Raw genomic sequence first — 16,582 nt, 5'->3', positions numbered from 1 at the left:
AAACTACTCCCTTCTTGTATTGTAAGTTCAGAAAACTACTCCCTTCTTGTGTTGTAGGTTCAGAAAACTACTCCCTTCTTGTGTTGTAAGTTCAGAAAACTACTCCCTTCTTGTGTTGTAGGTTCAGAAAACTACTCCCTTCTTGTGTTGTAAGTTCAGAAAACTACTCCCTTCTTGTGTTGTTAGTTCAGAAAACTACTCCCTTCTTGTGTTGTTAGTTCAGAAAACTACTCCCTTCTTGTGTTGTAAGTTCAGAAAACTACTCCCTTCTTGTGTTGTAAGTTCAGAAAACTACTCCCTTCTTTGTGTTGTAAGTTCAGAAAACTACCCTCTCCTTGTGTTGTAAGTTCAGAAAACTACCCACTCCTTGTGTTAAAAGTTTAGCAAGGCTCCCCTCCCAGAGGATGTGGGTAGATGAACATTGAACAAGGTTCATAACTGGACTATGATTCACTCTGATATAATCTTTACTTCCTGTTAGTTTTTTCTCTTTTTCTTATGCTAATGAAAGTCATACCACGTCATTACCATCATAATCAGGCATGTCATTTTCATAAATGATTTAGGCAGTGTCTTAGTTTTTTTTATCTCATATTTTCTCATCTATACAGAAATATATATAGATGTAGACATACATCCACACTCACATACATACATACAATACATACACACACGCACATAGAAATACTGACGTACACGATTACATACACACACAAAAGCGTGGCATGTGTGTCCTTCACATTTGGCAACATAATGCTATACCACATTCTTGTCACAGTACCCTTCTCTAGGCTATGCTAGGCCACTAGGCTCACCTCTAACTAGTATATACAGTAACATTCACCTCTAAGTCCCCGCGGCACCCCAGCCACAAAGACACAGGCCTACAATGTACAAATTATAAAATGTTTATATATATACATCTGCATGGGGTAGTCAGTGAGCGGGTGCTGGCCAGGCATACTGGCCCTCAGAACCAATAACAACATAAAACCATCCACTTCATTAACAACCTAACAAGGACGAGGGGGGGCGGGGTTGTTGGGGAGATGAGGCAGGAAGAGATCAACACTAACACATCTTGGGGAGGGAGGAAGGGGAATTGTGGGTAAGGGAGGTGATGGGAGTCAAAGGGTCATCAACTTCTTCTCTCAAAGGTCACCAGTAAATTGTTAGGTTCCTATCCATTTCACATTTTCTTCTTCTTCTTCTTCTTCTTCTTCTTCTTCTTCTTCTTCTTCTTCTTCTTTTTCTTCTTTCATCTTAACAACATTTTTATCCACGGAGGACAGCCTCCTCACACGTCCATCATTAACACAAGTCATTATCTTCCACCAATTCGGTCACGATCAAAACAAGAGAAGTATTGACATCTACTGAATGACCAGCCTGGGTACTGAACGACTCAGCCAACCAGAGACAAGCATTTCACCAGTCACTTCCAACTTGGGTAAAAAAAAATGCGATCCCACAAAACGTATTGAGTTCTGCTCTCTGATTGGCCCGTAGGAGCAACTGTTTCCTTGTGTGACGTCACACACAGGCGCCTCGTTCCTTTCCGGTTGGCTCGGATGCAGCCAATGAGGCGAACTGTTGACGCACGTGACGTCATTATATAGGCAGATCATCGCTCTCTGGTTGGCTAGAACTGAGGCCAATGGGGTCAATCGCTTACATACACACTCACGACGTCATCATCATACCCAGGCGTCGTATCACTTTTCTGGTTGGCTAGAATGGAGCCAATGAGGTCAGGAGTACACATATATGACGTCACAGACAGAGGTTTTGACGGGGTACACTGGGGAGGAGGAGCGGAGACTGGAGGAGGAGGAGGGGGCGCGGGCGTGGGGTGATCCAGCCTAAGACAAGACGTGTTTCAGATGTGGTCTCCCAGCAGAAGTGCCACCGACGCCACTAGAAACGGAAGGTGTACTGCCCAGGGAAGTCTGCAGGAACCTGTAACAGACGGACGTGTGGAGTTAGAATCTATTAAAGATACTCTGAAACTTTTTACTCAAAGATACTTTCATAATTTCTTTATTTTTTTCAGATAGTAAGTCAAATGATAATGCTATTGGCTTAGTAGGTAATGTCTCAGTGGAGTATGAAGTTATGAGTCACTTAAGCTACGGCGTCACAAAGATCCGTTACGTCACAGGCAGCCTTGATCATCAAAGTGATCCGTGACGTAGTGGTGACGTAGCAGCACTCACCAGCGCCCTCCCCGACAGCAGGCAGGTTAATAGTCCTCTCGTGTTCCACTGTATTGCTCTCCTCACCCTCTGAAGAAGACACCAGAGTGTGAGACAGGTGCCTCATTCTCATTATTTCTCTGTGACATAACTGGAGAAAATGAGAACGTGAAGTAGGGAAGGTGTGTGTGTGTGTGTGTGTCTGTGTGTGTGTGTGGCAGGTGTCTCCTCACCTCCATGTGTGTGGAAGGCATGTCTCTATCTTCAGGTGTGAGGCTGGTGTGTGTGTGTGTGGTGGTACTGCTCTCACTGTCTCTTACAAACCCTTGTTAAAACTCTTGTAAGTGAAGGTCTAAACTTGAATGCTTATTACCTGTCCTTAACCTTAAGTATTTTACTTATCTAGTCCTAACACTTTACTCTCCTCTGGCAGCCTTTTTTTTTTTGTATTTTGCTCTTGTAATTTACTGAATATTACCATACAATCTTGCTGAAAAGTCTTAGCTAAACTGAAGCAACACTGAGGTGAACCAGGGAGTCCACACACACACACACTATACCCTCTTTACTGGCCAATGAAATCCCTGGTCAAGTCATCATTCTAATCAAACTCTCCCTTGTACACTGCTGGTATGCAATACGATATTAACCTCCCACCAATAACTGCAGTGGTGGGGAGGAGAAATACACTCCAGTAATGAAATATTAGAGGAATATTGTTCAGCAGCTCAAGGAAAAAAGAAGTCCAGATGGAACATACGGCAATGAGAAGCACAGCAATGGAGGCCTCTGGCAGCCATGGGAAGCTATAGATAGCAGACTGCTAACTTTAGCAAGGTCATGGTCTGGAGCCTGCTATCAGTTTAGCGGATTTAGTACATAGGAAGTGTATGATATCCATGCCAAGTGCATTAGACGAAGTACAAATCAGTAATAAAGTATTGAAACTGAACCATACATGTAAACTATTTCTATATATGTCGTCATGAAACAAGAAAAACAGAAATAGATGAAACACAAATGAACATAAGACGTAATGAGAAGCAATAAAAGATAAGCAGAAGGAGAAGGATGCAGGAGAGCAATCAAGGTAAATAGAAGGGTAACAATAAAATGAAAAGGGGGGTTTGTTTGGGGGGGGAGAACGAAATAAAGATAAAGGATAAAGACGATATAGTAATGATAATAAAATAGATAGGAATGCCAGGACCTACGTACCTCCATTCTGGCCACTGACAGCTTGGGGGTTGGGTCGCTTTCGTGTACGATTCTCTGACTTGTCCCAGATCTGATCTGTTCATGAGGAGAACAGAACCGTCAGTCACTGAACAGATGAACAGAGGTGTGAGTCAGTGAACAGATGAACAGAGGTGTGAGTCAGTGAACAGGTGAGTGGAGGTGTGAGTCACTGAACAGGTGAGTGGAGGTGTGAGTCAATGAACAGGTGAGTGGAGGTGTGAGTCAGTGAACAGATGAACAGAGGTGTGAGTCAGTGAACAGGTGAGTGGAGGTGTGAGTCACTGAACAGATGAACAGAAGTGTGAGTCAGTGAACAGATGAACAGAGGTGTGAGTCAGTGAGCAGGTGAGTGGAGGTGTGAGCCAATGAGCCGCTGAACAGAGGTGTGAGTCACTGTGCATGTGAACAGAGGTGTGAGTCACTGTGCAAGTGAAGAAAGGTGTGAGTCACTGTACAGATGAATAGAGGTGTGAGTCACTATATGTACAGATGATTATACGTGTGAGTCACTGAACAAGTGAGCAGAGGTGCAAGTCGCTGAATAAGTGAACAGGGGCGTGAGTCAGTGAATAGGTGAACAGAAGTGTGAGTCACTGAACAGGTGGGTGGAGGTGTGAGTCACTAGACAGGTGAGTATACTTAGTGTGAATGACAAAAGCATGAAAACGAAACTACTCTTGAACAAAACGAAAGGAAAAGAACATTTCTATGACCTACTGAACAAACAGTGGCTAGATGAACAAGATAACAAAGGGTTCGAATCGCTGAACAAGATAACGAAACTGTAATTGAACACGATATCAAGACTGTGTTCAGTGAACGAATCAAAAAACATGTGACTCTCCAGTCAAGATAACAGAGGTGAACAAGAACATAGAACTTTGACACGTTGAAGACAATAACAGAATTCGAACGGATTGAGAACTAACAGGTCTCTGTTAACAGAAATTGTTCACCAATATAGTAGAGTTCTGATAACTGTGTTACTGATAACGTAAGATAACTTTAACCCAACAAGATAACAAAAAACGAAAATATTGAACGTGATAACAAAGTTGTCTCACTGAACATGATAACAGAGCAGTCTTACTGAACATGATAACTGAGCAGTCTTACTGAACATGATAACAGAGCTGTCTTACTGAACATGATAACAGAGCTGTCTTACTGAACATGATAACAGAGCTGTCTTACTGAACATGATAACAGAGCTGTCTTACTGAACATGATAACAGAGTTATTTTACTGAACATGAAAAACAAGAGTGTAGTTCACAGAACTTCTAAACAGTTTTTCGAACTTTCTCACAAGGCCATTATAACTGGGATGTCTTGACCTCTGACAAACTAAATTAGAGTTTGCGTTATTTTACGACATTCTACCGCAAGGTCACAAACAAGGTCACAAACAAGGTCACAGACAAGGTCACAGACAAGGTCATAGATGAGATGTTTATCATTACATCGGATGTTTTGGAAACCCGGCTCTCTGGCTGGAGAACAGAAGGCATGATGTTTAGGGTCAGAACATGATGTTTTGGGGTCACAACATGATTTTCCGGGTCACAACATGATTTTTGGGTCACAACATGATGTTTTGGGGTCACAACATGATTTTTGGGTCACAACATGATGTTTTGGGGTCACAACATGATTTTCCGGGTCACAACATGATGTTTGGGGTCACAACATGATTTTCCGGGTCACAACATGATGTTTTGAGGTCACAACATGATGTTTTGAGGACACAACATGATGTTTTGAGGTCACAACATGATGTTTTGAGGTCACAACATGATGTTTTGAGGACACAACATGATGTTTTGAGGCCACAGCATGATTTTCCGGGTCACACCATGATCTTTTTCAATGCGGCCTTTAATGTTTACATAGCTTTGTGAATTTGACAATCAAAGTTTACATAGCTTGTAAATATGACCACTCGAATTTTTACATAGCCAATAGCTGTGGTATTCAAAGCTCATTTAGCTCGTAAATGTGATGGTAAATATTACGTAAACCATAAATACACATATCAATGTTTGAGCGACGCCTGTCAGTAAGGCCATCAGTGTGTTTATATATTTTGTATATAAGTAATACAGCTATCAATGTTCATTACTTTGTAACTGTAACGGACAGTGAATATGGAGTTTATATACGTCGTCATTAATGTTCATAAAACATTTTCATGTCGCCATCAGTTGTGATTTAACTGTAAATGTGGTCAGTGAATGTGGCTAGTAAATGTTTAGTCAGTAAATGTGGCTAGTAAATGTATAGTCAGTAAATGTAGCTAGTAAATGTTTAGTCAGTAAATGTGGCTAGTAAATGTTTAGTCAGTAAATGTGGCTAGTGAATGTTTAGTCAGTAAATGTGGCTAGTAAATGTTTAGTCAGTAAATGTGGCTAGTAAATGTTTAGTCAGTAAATGTGGCTAGTAAATGTTTAGTCAGTAAATATGGTCAATTAATGTTTAAAAGTTTCTTAAGTACGTCAACCATATATCATACTGTCTAGCTTGTTCGTGTGATCATCAATGTCTTATCATAGAGTTTGAAATATAGTCATCAACATTTTACAGTTTTGTAGCTGATTAATCAATACTTTTGTAGTTTGTAGATGTAAACATAGATATTTACAGTCTTAATGTTTGATATCATAATGATCTGTGATCATAACGCTTTCAGATTCTAGTGCGTTGTGAAAAGTGTTTTGTGTTTGAGTCTGTAAGACCTCATTACCATAAGTCTTGACATAATAATGCCTAGTTATCATTCTTTGTATTGCGACGCAATGGATTCATAATGATTGTAGTGCTTCCGGATCATAATGCTTTGATACAATGAGCATCATAATCATGTTTTTGATAAAGTCTTCTGATTATAATGCTCTGAGATTATGATATTTGTCATCAAAGTGATCTTATATCATTCGGCCTTGTAATCATTATGCTTTTGTGCTATAATGCCTTGTGATCATAATGCTCTGATATCATAACGCCTTCTAACCATAAGTCTTTGATATCATATTGGCCTTATCATGATACTTATACACTATGACTGATCGTTACTATAAGGCCTTGAGACTTAATGTTATGTGAGTATAATTCCTTGTGATAATCATACTATGCCATGTAAAGCCTCGTGGCCACTGGATCTTTTTTTGGTATAATGCTTTAAGCTATAAAACCAGCTGATGATACTCTGCCATGTGACCTGTGTTACATTACGACTATGATACTTTGAGATTATGATACGAAGTTACGACAATGAACCATGAGGCTCTGTGATGATAATGCTTTGGGACTAATACATCATGTGACTATGATGTACCTACAACACCATGATTCTACAATGCCATGAACAATAATGCCCTTGCGTCTACAGCATCATGTAACTATATTACTTTAAGCCTACGACACCAATATCCCACAATGCTATAGACTATGATAATGTAATCTTTGAGCCTCTTATACTACAGTGCTTCATAAGAAACCCAAAATAACTCCACCTATAATACTTCAAGCCTATAATGCCATGTACTATAATGCCTTATGTCTCTAATCCTTGGCTACAGCTGGCCACGAACTCAAATGATGTTCTCTATCACAAAGTCATTAAAGAAAATATACAAAAATTAAGAAGAGGAAAATAAAAAGAGAATTTATCAATGAAAAGGTCAGTTGACTGACTGAATATTGCTTCCTCAGTAATGTTAAATAGGTGTACACCCCAAGCTAGACCTGAAGCCCTACCCTCCAGTGTAGGTATAACCAAAATGATAAAGATAGGTCGATAAATCATATATAAGAAATAACATGTTGATGAATGGGGGGAAACTAAATGAATAAAAGTATCAGGAAACCAGAGCAACAGGAAGGAAGAAAACGGTTGAAAGGATGATGGAGAGAGAGAGAGAGAGAGAGAGAGAGAGAGAGAGAGAGAGAGAGAGAGAGAGAGAGAGAGAGAGAGAGAGAGAGAGAGAGAGAGGCGTACAAGCCAAGGTGTACACTGAAAGGGCGTATACGGTTTGGCGTACACATGTAAACTGTATGGAGAAAATAGAGGATAGAGTTGGACGATATATATATATATATATATATATATATATATATATATATATATATATATATATATATATATATATATATATATATATATATATATTCTATTATGAAGACTGAGCACTAACTCTAAGAAGCTATCCCCAAAACAAGAGTAAGGAACATTGTACATGTTCGTAAAACAAGTGTTGTCCCAAAAATGGAAGAATGGAAACAAAAAAAAATGATCTAAATAGAAAACCCGAGAACTTCCAGTGAAAATGGAACTGAAAGATATTAGGAAAAAAAAGGTTGAAAAAATACGAAAACAAAAATACATGCACTAAAATCTGCATCTGGTACAACTGTATTGAAAAGATAGCACAGTCACACATCTATATATATATATATATATATATATATATATATATATATATATATATATATATAAATATATATATATATATATATATATATATATATATATATATATATATATATATATATATATATATATATATATATATATATATATATATAAAGAGACACAAGCAAAAATACAAGTTAATCTACAAGAATAACATAAACATTACTACAAGCAAAGGAAGCCCCATCAAAGTACACAAACACAAACAAATTACATCACATCAAACCACTCAAGGCCAACAGCAAAAGACACAAGCAGAGCACAAGCAACAGAAAACGACGTGCGGGGTGTGGGCGCCGGGTGCTCGGCATGGCAGAAAGAGAGAGAGAGAAAAAAGAGAGAGAGAGAAAGTGAGAAAGTGAGTGAGTCTAAGGCACGAAAACAGCCCAGAGCTTACTGATGATCTTCTCGAAGACCTCGGCTTCCGTGGTGAGGGGCAGCACCGTGGTCGGCGGGGGGCCGGAGTCTGTTGGAAACGGCTGGGTTAGGTGGCGGTGGTGGTGCAGGCATGAGAGGGAGAGAGAGAGAGAGAGAGAGAGAGAGAGAGAGAGAGAGAGAGAGAGAGAGAGAGAGAGAGAGAGAGAGAGAGAGAGGTTTTCCCTCTCACATGTCGCTAAGGGAAGACCTATAGAAGGTAGACCCTCAGGGAAAGACTCCAAGGTAGGTAGACCCTGGAGTAAGATCTATAGAAGGTAGACCCTCAGGGCAAGACCCCAGGGTAAGAAGACCTCTAGAAGGTAGAGCCTAGGGCAAGACACACTAGGGTAAGTAGACCCTAAGGGAAGACCTATAGAAGATAGACCCTTAGGGCAAGACACCCCAAAGGGTAATGCTGCTAGACATTTCAGGATTAATGTTCCATTCAACTGTTCAGTCAGGATTTTACGTTCAATCTTGTTCAGTTTCCCAGTCTTACATTCGTGTGTTCAGCCTCTCTGCTCCACTTAGTGTTCAATAAGATCACTGTTAGTGTTCAAGGTTAAGGTTGAGCTCTTAAGAGGTGTTCAGCCCTGTTCAGGCTCAACATTGAGCCAAGAGCTCAGCAATATTGTTCAATCTACTGAACATCTGACAATACATGAGTTATATGGACTGAACACTTGTAGTAGTCAGGGATACTGAACAGTATAGCCACATCACACAAATCTTTCCTCTCATCCAAGAAATCTTTGTTCACTTTTGTTCACTACTCGTGTTGAACACCCTCACATCAGAACAACTAGAAGAGCTTACTCATGGCCCATTTTGTTCTAGCCAGCAGTTCAACCCCACCTGAACAAACGTTTGGTCAAGAGAACCGTTGAACATTCTGCTTCAGACGAACTAATTGAACTCATAAACACTTTCAGGACACAGACACAACTGCTTAAGTATTATGTTCAGTCGTAGAAATCAGACACTATCTTGCCCTTTTGTTCATACTTGTTCATACTTGTTCTTTTGCTCCTAACATCTCAGAACCTCCCAGTTCTTTAGTTCAGTGCTTAAATCCATGCATTATTTACATTGTTCACCGGTGCTGGTGAACATCTTACCGTGGATGGTACTGTTATTGAACATCTTATCGTAGATAGCACTACTGTCGAACAGCTTACTGTAGATACTACTACAATTGAACATCTTACCGTCGATACTGTAATAACACCAGAACTGTGTCATCTGCAAACAGCAATTAATCCACCTCCCAAGTGCCTACCATCCCTTACCCTTATCTTGAACTACAGTAAACCCCACACTTGCCCGCCCCTCGCTCCATGGACCCCTCTCATTCACCTCCCTCACCAGCCCGTCCATACTGAAGAATCCAGACAGCTAACAGACCACTGGGCCCTCACGAGGGAATAACTGAAACTGTAGATGACATGAACTGTCGAAAACCTTACCGTATATTTTGATAGTTCCGTCCGTCTCGCCTCGAGGGTTCTTGGCCACGCACCGGTAAGTTCCGAAGTCTTCCTGATCGAGGTACCGCACCGTCAGGAGCATGTGGATCTTGTACTCAGGGTTCCCGACCCGGTTCTCGATGTGGTACTTGTCTGGAGGAGGCGCAGGAGGAGGAGGAAGAACAGTGGGTCAGAACAGTAAAGACAGAGTGGGGAAAATGGGTCGTCATAACTTATGTATCATTCATAACTCTCTCTCTCTCTCTCTCTCTCTCTCTCCCCTTAGTCCTCTGTCTATTTGCACCTTCCCATGATCTATTGAAGCCTGTCTGGCGAGGCTAGAGAGACAACTGAAGGAATATAAGACTTAAGACGATTGCTAAACATATCAAAAATAGGCAAACGTCTCGAAAAATAAACTACCTATATGATATATACATCTCGGGAAAAAAAAAAGAAAATTCACAATAAACGTCTTAGTATAAGCTGGAGAAAAAAAAGTTCACGTCTGCTGCACAAACCCCTGGCATCTCTCTCCTTCCCTTTGTGCTGCTACTCCTCACCTACACCCTTAACGTCTCCCCCTTTACCCTTTATGCTGCTACTCCTCCCTTACACCCTTAACCTCTCCCCTTTACCCTTTGTGCTGCTACTCCTCCCTTACACCCTTAACCTCTCCCCTTTACCCTTTGTGCTGCTAATCCTCACCTACACCCTTAACGTCTCCCCCTTTACCCTTTGTGCTGCTAATCCTCACCTACACCCTTAACGTCTCCCCCTTTACCCTTTGTGCTGCTACTCCTCCCTTACACCCTTAACGTCTCCCCCTTTACCCTTTGTGCTGCTACTCCTCCCTTACACCCTTAACCTCTCCCCTTTACCCTTTGCTCCCTTTAGGACGACGTACCAGAGTCGTAGATCATGTTGCCGTCTCCCCTGGTCCAGTAGTTCAGTGAGGTGGGATGCGCCTCTGTAAAACACTCGAGTACCACGGTCTTGCCCCGGGCTGAACCGATCAGCTGGTGTGGGATCCACAGCATGGGCGGGACTGTGGCATCCCCCCACCGTGTGGCACAGCACCCCAGGGTGCGGTGGGTGAGCGAGCGCGGCACAGCGCCCCACAGTGGGAGGGAAAAGTGGTAGGGAGAGGTGGGAGGTTAGTTGACATATAGGGGAGAGAATTGTGGTGATCAGTAAATAGCTTGCTAATGAATAACTAATAAGGTGATAGACTGATTAATTATGAAATTATCTACAGATATGAAAAGTTGACAAGATAGCACTCTAATCCCCTCATGGGGTGAAGCTTCAACGTCTGTATGTGTCACGAACCGTTGTTATGGATAGGATTATCGCCACTGTTGCTGACGACTTGAATTATAGATTGACTAGTGTATGACCAATGAAGGAACTGTTACTTAAGGGGGAAAGATAGTGGTAACACTCACAGTCGACACTGACGAGAATCCTTTTGCTGACGGTGGGCGGGTAGCCGTTAGAGGCGATGCACAGGTAGGCCCCCATGTCCATCCGGCTCACCTTGCTTAGACGCAGCACCTCTCCTTGATATTCCAGTACTGTGGGAGAGTGAGGGAGAGAGAGATGTAGTGAGAGTGAGGGAGAGAGAGATGTAGTGAGAGTGAGGGAGAGAGAGATGTAGTGAGAGTGAGGGAGAGAGAAATGTAGTGAGAGTGAGGGAGAGAGAGATGTAGTGAGAGTGAGGGAGAGAGAGATGTAGTGAGAGTCAGGGAGAGAGAGATGTAGTGAGAGTGAGGGAGAGAGAGATGTAGTGAGAGTGAGGGAGAGAGAGATGTAGTGAGAGTGAGGGAGAGAGAGATGTAGTGAGAGTGAGGGAGAGAGAGATGTAGTGAGAGTGAGGGAGAGAGAGATGTAGTGAGAGTGAGGGAGAGAGAGATGTAGTGAGAGTGAGGGAGAGTGGGAACGTAGAGAGAGACAGAAAGTGAGTGGTGTCGTAGTAATGATAATAATGATAATACTGATAACGATGATAACATAATGATAGTGTTTGCATTACTGTCAGCAAACGAAACGTTTGACGGGAAACGTTTGTAATGTTTCAACGTTTACTTTATCTTGGAATGCAGAAATGGCCATCGGTTCTTACCATCAAACTTTTTCTCGTACATAACATTTCTTCCATGCCAAACTATTGGCTAATATCTAAGGTCTAATTTTCGAAAGGTTTCTTTAGAAATTTAACATTGCTTCAATAGGTAACTGTATTCAACTGTAAACTTGCATTAAGGGCTACTTTGAATGTGTTTGACCTATCTAACTTATACAGTCCTTCTCATATTTGTATATATTAATCTATTTCTTTGTAAAGTCACTTTAAAAAAAAAGAAAAAGAATCGTGTAAATTAACTTTTTTCATTTATTTCATGAAACACATGACGTTCTCCTACGATCAACAGTTAACATTTGTAAATAACTTTGTTCAGTGATGGTGGGATTGTAAATAACTTTCTTCAGTGATGGTGTGATTGTAAATAACTTTGTTCAGTGATGGTGCTGATTGTAAATAACTTTGTTCAGTGATGGTCTGATTGTAAATAACTTTGTTCAGTGATGGTCTGATTGTAAATTACTTTGTTCAGTGATGGTGCGATTGTAAATAACTTTTCTCAGTGATGGTGGGATTGTAAATAACTTTCTTCAGTGATGGTGCGATGCTTCAGTTATCTCTCTGAGTTTCAGCAGTCGATTGCCTGTAACAGCCACTGAAAAAAAAAGGTTCACATCTAACCTGAAAGATATATTACGTCATTCCTTAACAGTGACCATTTGATACATACAAAAAAAAGGGGCAAGTTTGAGATTTATTCTCCGATCGTAAATTTGGGGCGGGAATGTCCAGGACAAGCTAACCTCTTTACTACGACTGGGCCTTGCGTCTTCGCAGCGATACCCCGATTAAACGAACACGCATATGAAGAACCGATATAACGAATACACACATGAACTGGCGACGTGGTTTTATCCATCGTTTATTGTGTATATATACTTTACGTACGTTTCGTTGGCCCTTCAAGTTTCCACACGGAAACCAGGGGTACTACGATGCGAAGCCAAGCAAAGAGCAACGGTATATCAGAGTGAGAACTACGCTCTTGTGTGTGTGAGAGAGAGAGAGAAAGAGAGAGAGAGAGAGAGAGAGAGAGAGAGAGAGAGAGAGAGAGAGAGAGAGAGAGAGAGAGAGAGAGAGAGAGAGAGAGAGAGAGAGAGAGAGAGAGAGGCATATTCCTTTCCCCCTTCCTCCTTGCTGGACAATTTATGCTCCCTTGTCGCCGGCCATACAGAGGTCCCCTGGGGCTGCACCACACACACACACACACACACACACACACACACACACACCCAGACACTCCATCAACATTTCTATAAACCTCACCCATGACGACGCGGCCATGGGGGTGGAGAGAGAGAGAGCAGCACATCAACCACATATCATGCACCCGCATCCTCTCGGTTCCTTGCGAAGGAGAACGAAGTTAGGAAATTAGGCTGGGCGCCACTCATCTGGCAACATTAAGGAGGACGAGGAGGACGAGGACGAGGAGGAGGAGGACGAGGAGGAGGAGGACGAGGCGGTGGAGGAGGAGGCGGTGGTGGAGGTGGGGGAAAATTGCCGTCTTTTGGGTCAGTCATTTGTTACAACGGTGCCGTTATTTCCCCCCCTACCCTTACGCCCCCCCATTGTTATGGCGTTGATTTGGAAATGACGTAATTTATATTTCAAACGTCGGGGGGAGGTATTTATTTTCCCCGGTACTCAACAGATGCTGTTGCCTCCCCCCCTTCCTGCTTACCCGGCACCCGGCCTGGAGACTCATTAGTTTCTTATGCTCTTTTTTCTTTTTTCCCACGCACCGCTCGTATTCCAAACTGGCACTATGGCTGTTATCCATCTGGCGGTGGTGTTGTTCTGTGTAGCCAGGATCACACTGCACGAAGTGACCAACACTGTGAGTCATGTGTTCCATAGAGTGTTGCAGACTTGACCCTCTCGTAGTCCTGTGTTTACTAAGTGTTCCTTCTCTTTGACGATGTGACCTTCGTATTCACTTTACATTTGGTCAGAAGGACGCGAATGAAGTTTCAAGTGGAGCAAGAGAGAGAATGAAGGTAGGGATGGAAAGATGCAGTGAAGCATGCTTTGGGGTATGGGAGCCCGAAGATTCAGGAGGGTGAGAGGCTTCAACTGGATAAGTATGAATGGAATCCATGTGGCACTTTAAGGGCGACGTGCTCTAACTAGGCTGAACCTCCAGGTAAATGAAGAGGTAAATATGAAATACGGACTAGTGTGTGGGACTTGACTGTGGGTGGTGGGCTCTGGTTCCGGATCAAGTATTCATGACAGCTACGTGAGTGGCTGTGTGCAAATAAAGCCATCGTTCGTTTGTTCCTGACGTCGACTTTCAGGGCACCAAACCTTAGAGATAATCATACAATATGACTATGTCAGCAGACGAGGCAAAAAGTATATATATATATATACTCTGCAGTAATAGAGACACTTTAACGTAATAGATAACACAAGATAATTAAAGTAGCAAAATATGAATATACAGAAACACCACAGTATGACAAACAAAGTGAAATATGATGAAAGAAGTAATGCAAAAACGATGGAAGTGAAGGAAGAAGTGTAGGCTGTTGAGAAGTGTATGTCGTGTGGGAGCTGGTCATCCATCATCATCCGGGTCGGCTGTTCGCTCACTGCGCTACAAATTAGAGGACCATCCTCACAAACGACCATTATTTTCAGATCTGTTAACCTTAAGCTCCGGGTCATGATGACCGCCAGTAATACACCACAGGGTGTTTGTGGAGGGGAGGTTGTGGTTAGATGGTAGATGGTAGATGGTAGATGGGTGGCCGGAAAGAGATGATGGTTTGTATGTTTTTTTATACGTATGTGATTGAGTCTTGGCCTCTATTGTGATGGCACGTTTGAGTCTGCTGTAATAATCTGGTTTGGCGTAAAGATGTTTCTGGTCGTGAAGGAAGACAATTATGTTTCTATGTTTGTAAGAGTAATGGAAGGAATTATCCCAGGGTTCAAGGCTATGGGGCATAAGAGTTAGAATATAGATGTAAACATAATCTAATAACAGAAATGTACTCGATAACCAATTAGAAGAATTATCATCATAAGTAAGAGTTGCACAAGCAGGCAATCTCAGACGAAAAGAGAAATGCTTCTTCACTTAATCTGTTAATTAACTGGTGACTTAATGTAGCAACAGACTTTTGAAAGCTTAGCTGCAGTGAAAGGCATGAAGCCTTGAATTTGCATACTATAGAAGAGAGTAGATGCCGGGGGATCTCATCACAGCCTTCAAGTTTGTAAACCACATTGTACAGAGGATGTAGGGGTAGGAATACCAAAGGATGTAACGTGATCTTAAGCAGGAAACTTGGTAAAGGATGTGGAGGAGTGCTTTCTGTGGTATTAGTTTGATCAATGAATGGAGTACTCTGAATGAGGATGTGGTGAATGTGGACAGCACACATAAGTTTCATAAGTTGTCTGACAGTAGGAAATGTGATGTGGCCCCACGAGCGTAAACCTCCCTCCCCGTACACAACAAGTAGGTCATAGGTATCACTTTCCATCTACGATAGCATCAAATAAGAGCTAGTTCTTCTCGAGAACTTTGTTTTGACTGCGATATCCTATTTCGAATCATTACTTTCCACCCATCAACGCCTACCAGCACACATACACCCCACCAATCAACGCCTACCAGCACACATACACCCCACCCATCAACGTCTACCAGCACACATACACCCCACCCATCAACGTCTACCAGCACACATACACCCCACCCATCAACGTCTACCAGCACACATACACCCCACCCATCAACGTCTACCAGCACACATACACCCCACCCATCAACGTCTACCAGCACACATACACCCCACCCATCAACGTCTACCAGCACACATACACCCCACCCATCAACGTCTACCAGCACACATACACCCCACCCATCAACGTCTACCAGCACACATACACCCCACCCATCAACGTCTACCAGCACACATACACCCCACCCATCAACGTCTACCAGCACACATACACCCCACCCATCAACGTCTACCAGCACACATACACCCCACCCATCAACGTCTACCAGCACACATACACCCCACCCATCAACGTCTACCAGCACACATACACCCCACCCATCAACGTCTACCAGCACACATACACCCCACCCATCAACGTCTACCAGCACACATACACCCCACCCATCAACGTCTACCAGCACACATACACCCCACCCATCAACGTCTACCAGCACACATACACCCTACCCATCAACGTCTACCAGCACACATACACCCCACCCATCAACGTCTACCAGCACACATACACCCCACCCATCAACGTCTACCAGCACACATACACCCTACCCATCAACGTCTACCAGCACACATACACCCCACCCATCAACGTCTACCAGCACACATACACCCCACCCATCAACGTCTACCAGCACACATACACCCTACCCATCAACGTCTACCAGCACACATACACCCCACCCATCAACGTCTACCAGCACCCATACACCCCACCCATCAACGTCTACCAGCACACATACACCCCACCCATCAACGTCTACCAGCACACATACACCCCACCCATCAACGTCTACCAGCACACATACACCCCACCCATCAACGTCTACCAGCACACATACACCCCACCCATCAACGTCTACCAGCACCCATACACCCCACCCATCAACGTCT

The 16,582-nt window shown here is 42.7% G+C and overlaps 1 protein-coding gene across 12 annotated transcripts in view; it reads right to left on the bottom strand.

Moving 5' to 3' along the window:
• Nucleotides 1–216: 216 nt before the first annotated feature.
• LOC139755560 (lachesin-like) overlaps nt 217–16,582 on the bottom strand; it is a 237,868-nt gene continuing 221,502 nt past the window's right edge. For 9 of the 12 annotated variants that reach the window (XM_071674017.1, XM_071674019.1, XM_071674020.1 and 6 more), the window contains exons 6-12: nt 11,236–11,364; nt 10,695–10,835; nt 9,788–9,940; nt 8,302–8,370; nt 3,414–3,488; nt 2,217–2,285; nt 221–1,959 (exon numbers count right to left, since the gene is read on the bottom strand). In XM_071674017.1, coding sequence (XP_071530118.1) covers nt 1,880–1,959; nt 2,217–2,285; nt 3,414–3,488; nt 8,302–8,370; nt 9,788–9,940; nt 10,695–10,835; nt 11,236–11,364 — 716 coding nt within the window. In that variant the 3' untranslated portion in view covers nt 221–1,879. Of the gene's footprint in view, nt 1,960–2,216; nt 2,286–3,413; nt 3,489–8,301; nt 8,371–9,787; nt 9,941–10,694; nt 10,836–11,235; nt 11,365–16,582 lie in introns of all 12 variants that reach the window. The other 3 variants (XM_071674027.1, XM_071674028.1, XM_071674029.1) reach the window with 3 other exon arrangements.

Source organism: Panulirus ornatus, chromosome 19, assembly GCF_036320965.1.
Source record: "Panulirus ornatus isolate Po-2019 chromosome 19, ASM3632096v1, whole genome shotgun sequence".
NCBI classification, from domain to species: Eukaryota; Metazoa; Arthropoda; class Malacostraca; order Decapoda; family Palinuridae; genus Panulirus; species Panulirus ornatus.
The sequence above is the reverse complement of the archived record's forward strand: the minus strand, read 5'-3'. Positions and strand labels throughout refer to the sequence as shown.